Here is a 15927-nt window from a genome sequence, read left to right as displayed (position 1 = left end):
CTTTCAAGAACGTCATTAATAAAAAAACTTGATTTTTCAGGAGAACGTTTTTAAAGTTTAAAAATATAAAACAATGTATTAAAATAAATATTAAGCTACTTATTAAACTTTTTACTGTGCAACAGATCTTTTTAGGTAAAACCAAAGGTTTTCCATTTGAAAATATGAAGTTTATTTAGAAAAATAATTAAACAATACCTTTTCTTCAAAATGCAAAAACAACACTTTCTGCCCTGTAGCGGGTAAATATTAAGTTAAAAATATGCCGCTTTTGCTGGGATATAGTACATTTTCCGGGCATTCTGAAAACATGCACAACTGGAAACTGGTTTTTAAAGTTTAAAAATATATTACAATATATTAAAAATAAATATCAAGCCTCTTATTGAACTCTTTACTGTGCAACAGAACTTTTTAGGTAAAATCTTAGGTTTTTTCTCCATTTGAAAAATAAGAAGTTTATTTAGAGAAATAATTAAACAATACCTTTTCTTCAAAATGCAAAAACAACACTTTCTGCCCTGTAGCGGGTAAATATTAAGTTAAAAATATGCCGCTTTTGCTGGGATATAGTACATTTTTCGGGCATTCTGAAAACATGCACAACTGGAAATTGACGACTTTGGATTTATGACGTTCTTGAAAGGAGTGAGCGATATATCAAAATCCCTTAAGGATAATCATTGCATGTTGTTTCAAATTTGATATATAAATATATTTTTGATTTTTCTTTGTAAAAAGTTTTTCATTATTTTTTATTTGTTTTTCCTCTTATGTTTTGAGTAAGATAAGTAGTATAGATTTTATTTATTATTTAAAATAAAAAAATCATGCAATGAATGGCTAATTTAAACAAAAAAAAAATTACAACATTTTGAGTGTCCAAACACATGTTCACAAAATCTGGATTATCTTCAATTACAGGAGTTATTTTTTGACATCTCATCAAAGATGAAGAAGAATATAATGTTTTTATTTAAGCTTATAATCAAATTACAATTTTAAATAATAAAAATAAAAATAATATTTTCTAGTTTCTCATGTGTGTGATTATAATCCAGGATTCGGACCTCACATACTAATATAAAGAGTTTCTGCTTAGAAAAAAGCTTCCTTACATTTCACCTATAGATTATCTTTAGTAAAAATTCCTGTGATTCAAGTACAATGTTTCGAAATTGGATCATATATATACATATATTTATATATATATATATATATATATATATATATATATATATATATATATATATATATATATATATATATATATATATATATATATATATATATATATTATACATATATATATATATATATATATATATATATATATATATATATATATATATATATATATATATATATATATATATATAGAACTTCCAAGAATTTGAGCAGTGTGGTTGTCAATCATGGATAGAATTGCTGAATGTTACACGTGTGTAAAGCGATCACTTAATCCAGCCTACGTGAGCGCCGTAAATACCCAGACTTCCATATCCTTCTTCATCTTTGATGAGATGTCAAAAAATTATATGAAAAATAACTCCTGTAATTGGAGATAATCCAGATTTATGAACAAGTATTTGGACACACTCAAAATGTTGTATTAACTCTTGATAATTTACCCATTCCTTTATTATGCCTTTGTTCCATATTTTATCACACACTCTGTATGACACACTCAAAATGTTGTAAATAAATTATCTGCTCAAATTGTACGATAAAAATGTTCTTATCAATGTTTATACTTGCGCTTGAAGAAGTTTCACTTCAAAGGGTTTTCGATCATGTTCTTATCACGAGCTGCCCATGTGGTGGGCGGAGCCACAGAGCGACGCCGCGCCCTGATTGGCCGCGCGAGGACAAATCACAGCTCGGCCACAGATATGAAGGAATCTCGGAACAGATTTCAAATACGGGCTGAACTCAATAGCTCCCCCATAGAGACGACAGAGATACCAAAAACCATCGTATGTAGCAATTATTATTATAGATTTTTTTCTTTATTTTAAATTATTTTGCATTTCATTTTATTTTATTTTATTTGTTCGGGAATTGTACAGCTTACATATTTAAAAAATGATATAATGAACAATAGTTACATTAACCATAATAAACATTACATTATATTAACAAAATAGTTACATTAAAAAAAGCCGATTAAACAATTCCACATTTATGTTATAAAACTATTAAAATAAAAACTATTTTTTCACAATATAATATAAATACATGTACAAATACATCTCCGCCTCCGTAGTTAATGATGAGCACGCTTGACTACCGTTCTGGAGGTCTCGGATTCGATTCCCAGGGGGAAGGGGGTCAAATAAATCTAAGTGATTTTTTCATTGTAATATTTATTCAATATTACCCTGGACTGGTACCTGAATCGCAGGGCTGATCACCTTTCATCAATGTGTTAACGATCAGATAACATTGTGTTTATATGATGCAGTGCCCTGTGCACCATTAGGTGTGGATAAGGGTAAGAAGAAGGAGACAAGTTTAAAAATATAATAAATACAAAAAAAGATCCCACAAAGGCATGGCCTGTACGCGCACGGGTATATATTAAATTTTAAGTTATATTATAAAAATGGGCATTGGCAAAATTTATTTAGTAAAAATGTAATGTATGGAGTAATGAAGCGTGGAGTTGGCAAAAGAAGGATAAAAGCAGTCGGAATGCGATCTCTTATTGAGGAAAAACCATGTATGGTAGATGTTCCAATGGTGATATAAGGAATGGGTGCAAGGCTGAGATGAGCACTATCCAGTAAACTAAGGAAGGCGGCTTGGGATGGTTTGGGAAGGATGAGAGTAGACTGGATGCAGTCGGGATGCCATCTCTCAATGCGGCAAGACCATGTATGGTAGATGTTCCAATGGCGATATAAGGAAAGGGTGCAAGGCTGAGATGAGCACTATCCAGCAAACTAAGGAAGGCGGCTTGGGATGGTTTGGGAAGGATGAGAGTAGACTGGATGCAGTCGGGATGCCATCTCTCAGTGCGGCAAGACCATGTATGGTAGATGTTCCAATGGTGATATAAGGAAAGGGTGCAAGGCTGAGATGAGCACTATCCAGCAAACTAAGGAAGGCGGCTCGGGATGGTTTGGGAAGGATGAGAGTAGACTGGATGCAGTCGGGATGCCATCTCTCAGTGCGGCAAGACTATGTATGGTAGATGTTCCAATGGTGATATAAGGAAAGGGTGCAAGGCTGAGATGAGCACTATCCAGCAAACTAAGGAAGGCGGCTTGGGATGGTTTGGGAAGGATGAGAGTAGACTGGATGCAGTCGGGATGCCATCTCTCAGTGCGGCAAGACCATGTATGGTAGATGTTCCAATGGTGATATAAGGAAAGGGTGCAAGGCTGAGATGAGCACTATCCAGCAAACTAAGGAAGGCGGCTTGGGATGGTTTGGGAAGGATGAGAGTAGACTGGATGCAGTCGGGATGCCATCTCTCAGTGCGGCAAGACCATGTATGGTAGAGTTCCAATGGTGATATAAGGAAAGGGTGCAAGGCTGAGATGAGCACTATCCAGCAAACTAAGGAAGGCGGCTTGGGATGGTTTGGGAAGGATGAGAGTAGACTGGATGCAGTCGGGATGCCTTCTCTCAGTGCGGAAAAACCATGTATGGTAGATGTTCCAATGGTGATTTACGGAAAGGGTGCAAATAGGGGGCTCAAATCATATAATGCAGTGGTTCGGAACGATATATTGCAGTGTTGGACTCCCATGTTTATTGTTTATTATTGGGATTGGGGTATATATCGCAGTCATACAGGAGAAAGTGACCAAGTGCATTTTTTACAAAAACGTGATCATTGACTATTTGATATTTTATCAGCTTAATATTGCCCTGAAAAAAATCCCGAAGGATTTAAACTTGGAAGCATAATATGACTTGGTAAAAATGACTAACTGCATTGACGTTTATTTTCTTGCCAAGCAAAAGTGACTTGAATGGCCCTCCTGAACATTTTACGTTTTCTCAGTTGATCACTTTCTCCTGTACGTTTATATATATATATATATATATATATATATATATATATATATATATATATATATATATATATATATATATATATATATATATATATATATATATATATATATATATATATATATATATATATATATATATATATATATATGTCTGAGAGTAATATAAGAGTTTCTGCTTAATAAAAAGCTTCTTTACATCTCACCAATAGATGTCTCTAGTGAAGTTCTAGAGATTCATGAACAAGGTTTCTTAATTGGTTCATATATATAAAACTTCCAAGAATTTGAGTAGCGTGGTTGTCAATAATGGGTAGAATTGGTGAATGTTACACGTGTGTAAAGTGATCACTCAAACCAGCCTATGACGGTCGTAAGCCCCGTAAATGCCCAGACTTCCATATTCTTCTTCATCTTTGATGAGATGTCAAAAAATAGTATATATGTCTGTGTGTGTGTATATAAAACATACGTACAATACGCCTAAAAATTTATACTTTTATTTCAATCATATCACTACACTAGTTCTTACAACTATGTAGCGTCCTGATTTTTATGGTAAAGAAGCAAATTTTTGGTAAATGGAGGAAGTAGTAGATGTGTGAAATAGAACAGTACATTTGTATTTTTTTAGGGTACTTTAAAATGAATTACGTTTAAAATTATTGCGAGTAAGGGGTACGACGTTTTGCTTTTTTCTCCGCCTCCGGCGCCATTTTAAAAGGCCTCGGTGGAGGGGGTCGGTAATGTGTCCTCCGCGGACCAGTCTACTCTCACGTCTCAATTACCCGGCCGCCATTATCTCGTCATAAACTCGGCTGAATTACGCCAAAACTCTTCCAAAAAACGGTCCGGAAGACCCCCACGAGCGCCGTCCACATCTGACAGCGATTCAAATCCGGAAGGCGCTTCGATTCCATAGACAAACCGCCAGATAGGCGCGCGAGTGCTGTCCGCCGAGTCAATTTGCCAACATAATTAGTGACGTTCATCATTAATTAGCCCGGTACCTACGCGCGCGAGACTTTTGCATCAGTTTGAGTGTCGTTTTTTATATCTTACGACGATTTTTAGTGCGTTTTTGTGAAATTATACGACGCTGAAGGCCGAACGAATTGTGAGTATCCATCCCGCAAATAAAAAACATTGTATTCGTACTTTTTTTGGGGAAAACACTTTATCCTTCAACGGCCCACATCTCCACACCAAGAGTGGGCCTTCTCTGTACACCTTCAGGAGACTATCCATCCTCAGAACCCTAACTGTCCATCTCATCACCCTGACCAGATACCTTTTTTTTTTTTAATTTTAAATTTTTTATTATTTGTATATATTTATTTAAATCACAATTTATACATATTTAGAACTTTTTTTTTCAGAGACCCACCAAGCCACTTTGTGTGTCTTGTCGGTGGAGTTCTTTTTTAATACATTTTTATTGTTTTTAACGATTTTAACCTAATATAGAAACAAAAAAGAGAAAAATATTAAGAATACAAACATTTTACAATTTTCATAAAATTAACGCTTGATCATTTCCCCATTCCTTCATTTTGCCTTTGTTCCATATTTTATTTTGACCTCTAACCTCCGTCGGCAACAAATTAAAAATATACCTTTCTGTACCCTTCCAATTCCTCTACACAACACACCATCCTTCAGACATTTCTGCCCTGGACCAGCTCGCATATCCACACCAAGAGTGCACCTTCTCTGTACGCCTTCAGGAGACTATCCATCCTCAGAACCCCAACTGCCTATTATACCCTTCTTACCAGATATATTTTAGTAATCCCATATATGAACATTTAAAGTTACTTTCAGAACGTTGAATATTGTGGATGAGTTTCATCGTTGAACAACAAACTAGACAAAAATATCCACATCTTCTAGTACACAACCATGATACACGATTTACACACAACGAAGGTTTGACAGTCCCAAGAATTAACAGTAAATATGGGAGTCCAACACTGCAATATATCGTTCCGAACATTTTTAATTTGTTGCAGTATTACTCTCTTTCCATCCTTAGAAAACATACTTCCCAAATATAGGAAATCATCTACCTGTTCCGTAATTTCTCCATTTAGACACAACGAAGGTTTGATAGTCCCAAGAATTAACAATAAATATGGGAGTCCAACACTGCAATACTGTATATCGTTCCGAACATTTTTAATTTGTTGCAGTATTACTCTCTTTCCATCCTTAGAAAACATACTTCCCAAATATAGGAAATCATCTACCTGTTCCGTAATTTCTCCATTTAGACACAACGAAGGTTTGATAGTCCCAAGAATTAACAATAAATATGGGAGTCCAACACTGCAATATATCGTTCCGAACATTTTTAATTTGTTGCAGTATTACTCTCTTTCCATCCTTAGAAAACATACTTCCCAAATATAGGAAATCATCTACCTGTTCCGTAATTTCTCCATTTAGACACAACGAAGGTTTGATAGTCCCAAGAATTAACAATAAATATGGGAGTCCAGCACTGCAATGTATCGTTCCGAACATTTTTAATTTGTTGCAGTATTACTCTCTTTCCATCCTTAGAAAACATACTTCCCAAATATAGGAAATCATCTACCTGTTCCGTAATTTCTCCATTTAGACACAACGAAGGTTTGATAGTCCCAAGAATTAACAATAAATATGGGAGTCCAGCACTGCAATGTATCGTTCCGAACATTTTTAATTTGTTGCAGTATTACTCTCTTTCCATCCTTAGAAAACATACTTCCCAAATATAGGAAATCATCTACCTGTTCCGTAATTTCTCCATTTAGACACAACGAAGGTTTGATAGTCCCAAGAATTAACAATAAATATGGGAGTCCAACACTGCAATACATCGTTCCGAACATTTTTAATTTGTTGCAGTATTACTCTCTTTCCATCCTTAGAAAACATACTTCCCAAATATAGGAAATCATCTACCTGTTCCGTAATTTCTCCATTTAGACACAACGAAGGTTTGATAGTCCCAAGAATTAACAATAAATATGGGAGTCCAACACTGCAATATATCGTTCCGAACATTTTTAATTTGTTGCAGTATTACTCTCTTTCCATCCTTAGAAAACATACTTCCCAAATATAGGAAATCATCTACCTGTTCCGTAATTTCTCCATTTAGACACAACGAAGGTTTGATAGTCCCAAGAATTAACAATAAATATGGGAGTCCAGCACTGCAATGTATCGTTCCGAACATTTTTAATTTGTTGCAGTATTACTCTCTTTCCATCCTTAGAAAACATACTTCCCAAATATAGGAAATCATCTACCTGTTCCGTAATTTCTCCATTTAGACACAACGAAGGTTTGATAGTCCCAAGAATTAACAATAAATATGGGAGTCCAGCACTGCAATGTATCGTTCCGAACATTTTTAATTTGTTGCAGTATTACTCTCTTTCCATCCTTAGAAAACATACTTCCCAAATATAGGAAATCATCTACCTGTTCCGTAATTTCTCCATTTAGACACAACGAAGGTTTGATAGTCCCAAGAATTAACAATAAATATGGGAGTCCAACACTGCAATACATCGTTCCGAACATTTTTAATTTGTTGCAGTATTACTCTCTTTCCATCCTTAGAAAACATACTTCCCAAATATAGGATATCATCTACCTGTTCCGTAATTTCTCCATTTAGACACAACGAAGGTTTGATAGTCCCAAGAATTAACAATAAATATGGGAGTCCAACACTGCAATACATCGTTCCGAACATTTTTAATTTGTTGCAGTATTACTCTCTTTCCATCCTTAGAAAACATACTTCCCAAATATAGGATATCATCTACCTGTTCCGTAATTTCTCCATTTAGACACAACGAAGGTTTGATAGTCCCAAGAATTAACAATAAATATGGGAGTCCAACACTGCAATATATCGTTACAAACATTTTTAATTTGTTGCCGACGGAGGTTAGAGGTCAAAATAAAATATAGAACAAAGGCAAAATAAAGAAAAGGGTAAATGATTAGTAGTTGATTCTATGAAAATTGTAAAATAGTTTATATTCTAAATTTTTTTCTTAGTTTTTTTTTGTGTGTATATTAGGTTAAAATGGATAAAAACAATAAAAAAATGTATGTAAAAAGAACTCCACCGACAAGACACACAAGGTGGCTTGGGTCTCTGCAATTAAAAAAAAATGTTTAAAATTGTTCTTTAAATAAATGTCAGTAAAATACTTCATACTTCACAAGCTTATAGTTCATTTAAAATAAAACAGTAATTTTGGATAATTTATATAACGCCATTTTCGTAAAATACTACCTCAAAGGCGCTTCCCTGTGAATGAATAGATAACACATGATGTGTTTTTATTAGTTAAAAAATTAATAAAAAAAATCACAAGACTATCGGTAGCATTCTTATTGAAATCTGTAGAGAACTACGGAAGATATGAAGGTTTAAACATAACATATTTTAATAAAACGAAAAACGGACAACGCTACACGTCATCAAATTTTACGTCATCGGGTGTGTTATGCGGCGTATCTCGTTATGTATCTGCTTAATAGAGCTGTAATAGTAGTACTGTGGATTCTTTTCTGTGACGGCATTCATTACCAACTTACGAAAACGACGTTTTTACGAAGGCGAATTTTGCAAAGGAAAATTATGAATGAAAATATTGATTATATCGGCTGTTACAAACACAAAACGAGTCTCACACAATTCTTTATGGGTTGAGTATGTTAAATGAGTTATTTTTGCCATGTGATAATAACCTATTGAGGTAAATATGATAAGGAAAATAATTTAGAAAAACAAATTTGTTTTTGTTTTTTTTTTATAAAGTTCATCTCACTCTCACCGTTTCTAACTACGGCGTGGAAGAGCATTCCACGCCGTCGGTCCCGCAACTGCAAAGGCACGCTCGTTAAATATAACGTAACAAGATGATAAGATCACTTTACCCGTGGTAGTTGTAGCCGCTTGAAGCGTGAGACGCCTACTGACCCATTCGTCTGGAATACACAGCTCTTTTAGATAGGTACTCTAGATCCCTATTATGCTATGCTTTATACATGAGCGGACAGAGTTTATACTCATTATTATATGACGATTTTGGTTGGTAATCGAAGCAGAGAAAGACCGAAAAATACTTGCCCTGATCAAGTATTTCAAATGCTTGTGCGTGATTAGGTCAAGAGTCGGAATAATCGGTGTGTATGTATGAGGAAATGAATTTACATATCGCTCACTCCTTTCAACAACGTCATAAATAAAAAATTGTCAATTTTTATTTGTGCATGTTTTCGGAATACCCAGAAAATATACTATATCCCAGCAAAAGCGGCATATTTTTAACTTAACATTTACCCGCTACAGGGCAGAAAGTGTTGTTTTTGCATTTTGAAGAAAAGGTATTGTATAATTATTTTTTTAAATATAATAAATATTTTTAAAATGGAAAAAAAACCTTCAGGTTTTACCTAAAAAGATCTGTTGTACAGTAAAAAATTCAATAAGTGGCTTGATATATATTTTTAATACATTTTTTTATATTCTTAAACTTTAAAAACGATCTCCCAAAAAAAAAAGGTTTTTTTATATATGACATGGTTGTTAAGTTTTATATGTGGTTTGGCTAGCGCCATTTTTATTTAAGCTTATAATTTGCCCAGATAATTTATTTACAACATTTTGAGTGTGTCCAAATACTTGTTCACAAAATCTGGATTATCTCCAACTACAGAAAATGCCCAGACTTCCATATTCTTCTTCATCTTTGATGAGATGTCAAAAATAATATGAAAATAGCTCCTGTAACTGGAGATAAGCCAGCTTTGTGAACAAGTATTTGGACACACTCAAAATGTTGTACATATTAACTTTCGATCATTCAACCATCCCTTTATTTCGCCTTTGTTCCATATTTTATTTTGACCTCTAACCTCCGTCGGTAACAAATTAAAAATGCTTGAACTTTGTATTAAAATGTTCTACTCCGATACTTAATTTATTTATTTATTTTAAAACATATTAATAAATAATAAAACCCTAACCGCACCCCAATGGTGCATAGGGCACTGCTTCATATGAACGCAGTGTTATCTCGATCGTTTACACATGAAGGAAAGGTGATCAGCCCTCCGCTTCAGGTACCAGTCCAGTGTAGGTAATATTGAATAAATATTAGAGTGAAAAAATCACTTATATTTATTAAACCCCCCTGGGAATCGAACCCGGGACCTCCAGAACGGTAGCCGAGCATGCTGACCATTACACTACGGAGGCGGACATATTACAGTCGTGTGCCATATTAATAGACCCAACAATCAAATAACAATACAGCTACAATTCTTTTGCTATCATTACCAATCGTGTGATTTTTTAAATGTTTTTTTTTTACGTTTTTAAACGTTTTTGATTTGAAAAACCGCGCGTTACTCATACGGCGCCGTCTTGACAACTGATTTCCGCTGCCGAATTCGTAATTCCGCATTTCCAGGTGTAAAAACTTTCTTATAATGTTGTCAGAAGTGCTATCTATCAATGTAATAAAAATACATTTTCAAATAATGCTGTTATTATGTTTTTTTTTTTAACAAAAAAGTGATGATGAAAACAATTACTGTCTTGGGTCTATTAATTAGGCACAGGACTGTACATACATAACATATATTACATCAAAACATATTACATACATAAATAATATATACATATAATATTCCCGATGAGTAATTTCCATTTCCCATTTTGGGACATGGGATTAAGGTTAACAAGACTGGAACACAAATAATAAAGTAACAAAAAATATTTTTTTAAATAACCAAAACTAATACCAATACAGGGCAAAATATAAAAACAATAAACAGGTATGATAAATAGGCACATGAAGCATATTTAAAATAAATAAATGAGAAAACATAAAAAAATGAGAAAATATAGCATATCGCTCACTCCTTTCAAGAACGTCATAAATCAAAATTCGTCAATTTTCAGTTGTGCGTGTTTTCGGAATGCCTAGAAAATGTACTATATCCCAGCAAAAGTGGCATATTTTTAACTTAATATTTACCCGCTACAGGGCAGAAAGTGTTGTTTTTGCATTTTGAAGAAAAGGTATTGTTTTATTATGTTTTTAAATATACTAAATATTTTTTAAATGGAGAAAAAACCTTCAGAAAAAACCTAAAAAGATCTGTTGCACAGTAAAAAGTTCAATAAGTGGCTTGATATTTATTTTTAATATATTGTGTTATATTTTTAAACTTTAAAAATGTTCTCCTGAAAAATCAAGTTTTTTGATTCATGATGTTCTTGAAAGTACTGAGCGATATGTCAGGCAGCTGGTTAATTTGGGTTTTTTGCAATATAATTTAAGGACCTTATTTTAAATTTAGTATTGTTTATCGGCTCCACATGTATTTTTCTATGTCCTCGTGTATTATGATTATGAATATCTTTGTTAAAAATCGGTATGGTGTTGCTGTGTGTCGTTTTGAACATTATTGGAACTATGGTATTTGTAATCTCATAAGTTGGTAGAATGTCAAAGAGTATTATCTAGGGGCCATAAACCCTTCGTTGTGTGTGAAGTGGTGTCATAGTTGTGTGCTAGAGGATTTTTATACTTTATAGTAGTTTGTTGCTCCATCCACAATATTCCTGTGCAGCTTATCACGCTATTATCTGTCGAAATGGTACTACACAGCCCGTGAGCGAGTCATGGTTTCCACGGCTTTTCCAGCGCGCCACCAAGCGCCGACTGAAGCGAGAGACCGGGAATCGGATATAAATTAAAGCGGAATTATTTAAATGTCTCAATTCTAGTTGACACTATTCTCGTCCGCCTCCGTAGTGTAATGGTTAGCACGCTCGGCTACCGTTCTTGAGGTCCCGGGTTCGATTCCCAGGGGGAGGGGTCAAATAATAATAAATAAGTCATTTTTTCACACTAATATTTATTCAATAAATAAATAATATCTGGGTCAAATAAGTGATTTTTTCACTCTCATATTTATTTAGTATTACCCTGGATTGGTACCCGAAGCGGAGGGCTGATCACCTTTCCTTCATGTGTTAACGATTAAAATAATACTGCGTTTATATTATGCAGTGCCCTATGCACGATTGTGTTACGGATAAGGGTTTAAAGAACAATTCTCGTTGCGCAGATTTGCCGTGCGCGACTAGTGACATGAACGTATGGAAATGGTACTACACAGCCCGTCATTCAGAGTCAAACATTCCATGTCCTTTCCAGCGCGCCGCCATGCGCCGACTGATGGCGTCCTAATTGTCTTTGTTCTCGTTGCGCAGGGTTGCCATGCGTGACTAGCGACACGAACGTATGGAAATAGTACTACACAGCTCGTCAATCAGAGTCACAGATTCCACGCCCTTTCCAGCGCACAGCCAAGCGCCGACTGACGGCGGCCTATCTAATTGTCTTTATTCTAATTGCGCAGGGTGCCATGCGCGAGTAGCGGCATGAACATGAGCGGCCAGGTGGAGGGGTTCTGCCCCGCGTCGCTGTGCCGGCTGCTGCGAGGGATCGCGGCCGGGCCGGCGCCCCCTGCGGCCCCCACGAGTCTGGCCCCGCACTCCTTCACTATCGCGGCCATCCTCGGCCTCAAGGGACACGACTCGTATCCCAGCGGTGAGTGCCATGTGACACATCCTGCTTCTGTAATGTGTCCCTAAGCTTTCCTCATCTCACCATACATGTCTCTAGTGAACTCTCGCATACTGTGTGTTTCGAGTTCGATGAAAATATCAAGATTTTTCAATAATTTGAGTAGTGTGGTTTTCATGGTTAGAATTAGTGAATGTTACACGTACGTAAAGTGATCACTTCAACCAACCTACGACGGTTGTGAGCCCCGTAAAGTGACGACTATAACGGTCGTAAGCCCTGCAAATGCCCAGCTTCCATAATCTTCTTCATCTTTGTTGAGATGTCAAAAAAAATGTAAAAAATAATTCCTAATTGGAGATAATCCAGATTTGTGAACAAGTATTGAGACACACTCAATACTGTAACAAGGAGATTCTTCAAAATAAAGCTATAAGGAAAATAGATATACGAGTAGAATGTAGGAAATATTACAAATATCTCTGATATTGTTCTATTATTTATGATTGATATTTGGGATTATTGGGACTATAGTGATTCTATTATTTATATTTATTTAAACCATATCTGATCCCCATGTGGAGCATTTGGAGTCCACAAACTGTCTCCAGGCTTTTCTGTCAGGCTGCCAGCTCCCTTGCGTCCTCCCGAGTCAGATCCGCGTCCCAGTGATCTGACGAGAACTGCCGACGAATTGTCAGCAGTGTTCGGGAACCTGATGCCTTGTAAAGGAGGCAAGCTTGATGGCGGCTCTCGAGAGACATGCGGAGTACATGGCCAAGCCATGAATCGCCTTTTCTTGACGACAGTTGTGACCAAGATTTACTGCGTCCTACGCTTTATCTCTTCATTCCTCACAAAGTCTAACCTCCGCAGACACCTATTCTCAAAGTTGTTCTATGTGTACAGATATTTCCTCTGCTGGGGGCCAGGGTGCCGGACAGGGGGGCCCCCGTGGAAGGCCGAGAGCTCTGCCCCCGAACCCGTCTCCGGCGCCCCCTTCTCAACACCACCATAACTCCAAATCAAAAAGGGTAATATTTAAATTACTTGGTCTTTATCGTTACAGCATGCCACGAGACTCCTATGGTTTTGTTCTCCAGTACATACCGCCCTAACCATACTCTCCACCATCTTCTAGTGGAACAGAAGGTCTACTGATGACAGTCAACAGTCCGCCTTCTCCTGAAGAGTGCAACGTGGTTTCCTCCCAGCAATGAGCAAATACTGACAAGTTCCCGATTGGCCCACACTAGATTATCCCTCCTGTTCCCAACACAGATTTAAATCAAATATCTTTATTTAGCTAGAAGAAACACAAATCCACTTAATGAACTATACACCTTGTACATAATAAGCATGGTCAATAATAAATGCAATTCCCATCTTAAAAAAACATTATCTCTACATAGCCAAATCATCTCAGAAGTCCTGAATCTTCTCAACTATACCTGCCTCAGCCGCACACCCCTTCTGACTTCTGCACTCCTGACCCTGGCATACAGTCCTAGCTTCTAGCCACACATGCTATGTAGACTCTCGGGGCTACTCTCCCATATATATTGCTCTAACCATTCTCTCCACATAGCCACACCATCATAGAGACCTTTGATCTTCCCAACTATACCTGCCTCAGCTGCACACCCCTTCTGACTTCTGCACTCCTGACCCTGGCATACAGTCCTAGCTTCTAGCCATACATGTTATGTAGACTCTCGGGCCTACTCTCCCATATATATCGACCATTAATATATGGTCATATCATTTTTTTGTGCGCAGGTTCGAACCATATTCACTCCAGAACAATTGGAAAGGTTGGAAGCGGAATTCGAGAGACAACAATACATGGTCGGACCAGAGAGGCTATATCTGGCGCATGCCCTCCAACTAACAGAGGCTCAGGTTAGTATTACCAGCCAGTCACAATATATCCCATCTAGAATATTGAAAGCTGTCCCACCGCATGCCCAGATCTGATACAGAAGCATCTAGGCTTCCTGACAGATCGATCACTCCTTTCAAGAACGTCATATATAAAAAAAACTTGATTTTTCAGGAGAACGTTTTTAAAGTTTAAGAATATAATACAATGTATTAAAAATAAATATCAAGCCACTTATTGAACTTTTTACTTTGCAACACATCTTTTTAAGTAAAACCTGAAGGTTTTTTCTCCATTTGAAAAAAATCAAGTAAATTTAAAAAAATATTAAACAATAGCTTTTCTTCAAAATGCAAAAACAACACTTTCTGCCCTGTAGCGGGCAAAAATCAAGTTAAAAATATGCATCTTTTGCTGGGATACAGTACATTTTCTGGGCATTCCGAAAACATGCACAACTGAAAATTGCCTTGTTGGCCACCCTTGGACTAAGATTTGTTTGACCTTACAGGTGAAGGTGTGGTTCCAGAACAGGAGGATAAAGTGGAGGAAGCAGCACTTGGAGCTGACCCAGCAGCGGCTCGCTCTGGCGAGAAGGCAGCAGCTGGCCGACCAGATGGACGCCTCTAGCAGCAACAGCCTGCCCGAGGAGTCCTGAAGAATCCCTACCAAACTATATACATACACCTTATTCTCAATATTATTAATATTTGACCCTTTCCACTCTGACCATTTTTTCTCATAACTGACCAGATACTCTGATCAAAAAAATGCGACGTTTTTCTACCATTAAAATAAATATTTTGGTTCCCTATTTTGGGACACTCTGTCTGGCAATTCGTATGACCATGTTAATTAAGACTAACTGTATTTATCTGAAATATTTTATGGTAGAATATACTCGGGTGATGGAGAAATCAGTGATTAAAGTTATACCTGCGCCGGGCCAGACATTGTGGCCCACGGAGCTGCCTACTAGAATCATACGGGACAGAATGTCTGGCCTACAGAGTGGTAAGAGTTAAAGCATTTACTTTGTGGTTAGTCATTTTTACTTATTATTTTTTTAACAAAAATGTTAATAATATTAGCACCGTTTTAACACTTGCGATTTTTGGTCGACCCGAAGACCAACATGCACTAAAGGTTTCAGCATTTTTTTAAATTACCTAACGTTCAAGTGACTCTGAAATCTAGCTATGGCTTATGCAACACCGTTTATCATGTCCCTACTCAGGCTTCATAATTTATAAGTTTCATAGCCTATGCCTACTCGTGAGTGGATTTACTCTTTATGTTTAAAGTTACTATAATTTCATGTAATTCATGAGTGAAAATTCTAGGCGAAAACACTCGCATAAGGTTTCAGCACCAACATGCTTCACGAGTCGAGGTTAAACAT

General features: G+C 36.3%; 1 protein-coding gene across 1 annotated transcript; it reads left to right on the top strand.

The window, feature by feature from the left end:
- Positions 1 to 4709: 4709 nt before the first annotated feature.
- Positions 4710 to 15242, top strand: LOC148300022 (uncharacterized). Its single transcript, XM_088275389.1, has 5 exons — positions 4710 to 5142; positions 12477 to 12667; positions 13553 to 13677; positions 14423 to 14545; positions 15037 to 15242. The coding sequence occupies exons 2-5, from the start codon at positions 12499 to 12501 to the stop codon at positions 15181 to 15183; spliced, it is 564 nt and encodes a 187-aa protein (XP_088131515.1). The 5' UTR covers positions 4710 to 5142; positions 12477 to 12498; the 3' UTR covers positions 15184 to 15242.
- Positions 15243 to 15927: the final 685 nt, after the last annotated feature.

The sequence above is a fragment of the Brachycentrus maculatus genome, unplaced genomic scaffold, assembly GCF_059751285.1.
Source record: "Brachycentrus maculatus isolate JH-2025_06_01 unplaced genomic scaffold, ASM5975128v1 h1tg000852l, whole genome shotgun sequence".
In the NCBI taxonomy this organism is placed as follows: domain Eukaryota; kingdom Metazoa; phylum Arthropoda; class Insecta; order Trichoptera; family Brachycentridae; genus Brachycentrus; species Brachycentrus maculatus.
The sequence above is the reverse complement of the archived record's forward strand: the minus strand, read 5'-3'. Positions and strand labels throughout refer to the sequence as shown.

What these genes read in the sequence shown, in the direction of transcription:
- LOC148300022 (XM_088275389.1), top strand. Translation starts at nt 12,499, where the DNA reads ATGAACATGAGCGGCCAGGTGGAGGGGTTCTGCCCCGCGTCGCTGTGC. An exon ending in ACACGACTCGTATCCCAGCG is followed by an intron (nt 12,668 to 13,552) that starts GTGAGTGCCATG and finishes CTATGTGTACAG; the next exon opens with ATATTTCCTCTGCTGGGGGC. An exon ending in TCCAACTAACAGAGGCTCAG is followed by an intron (nt 14,546 to 15,036) that starts GTTAGTATTACC and finishes TTGACCTTACAG; the next exon opens with GTGAAGGTGTGGTTCCAGAA.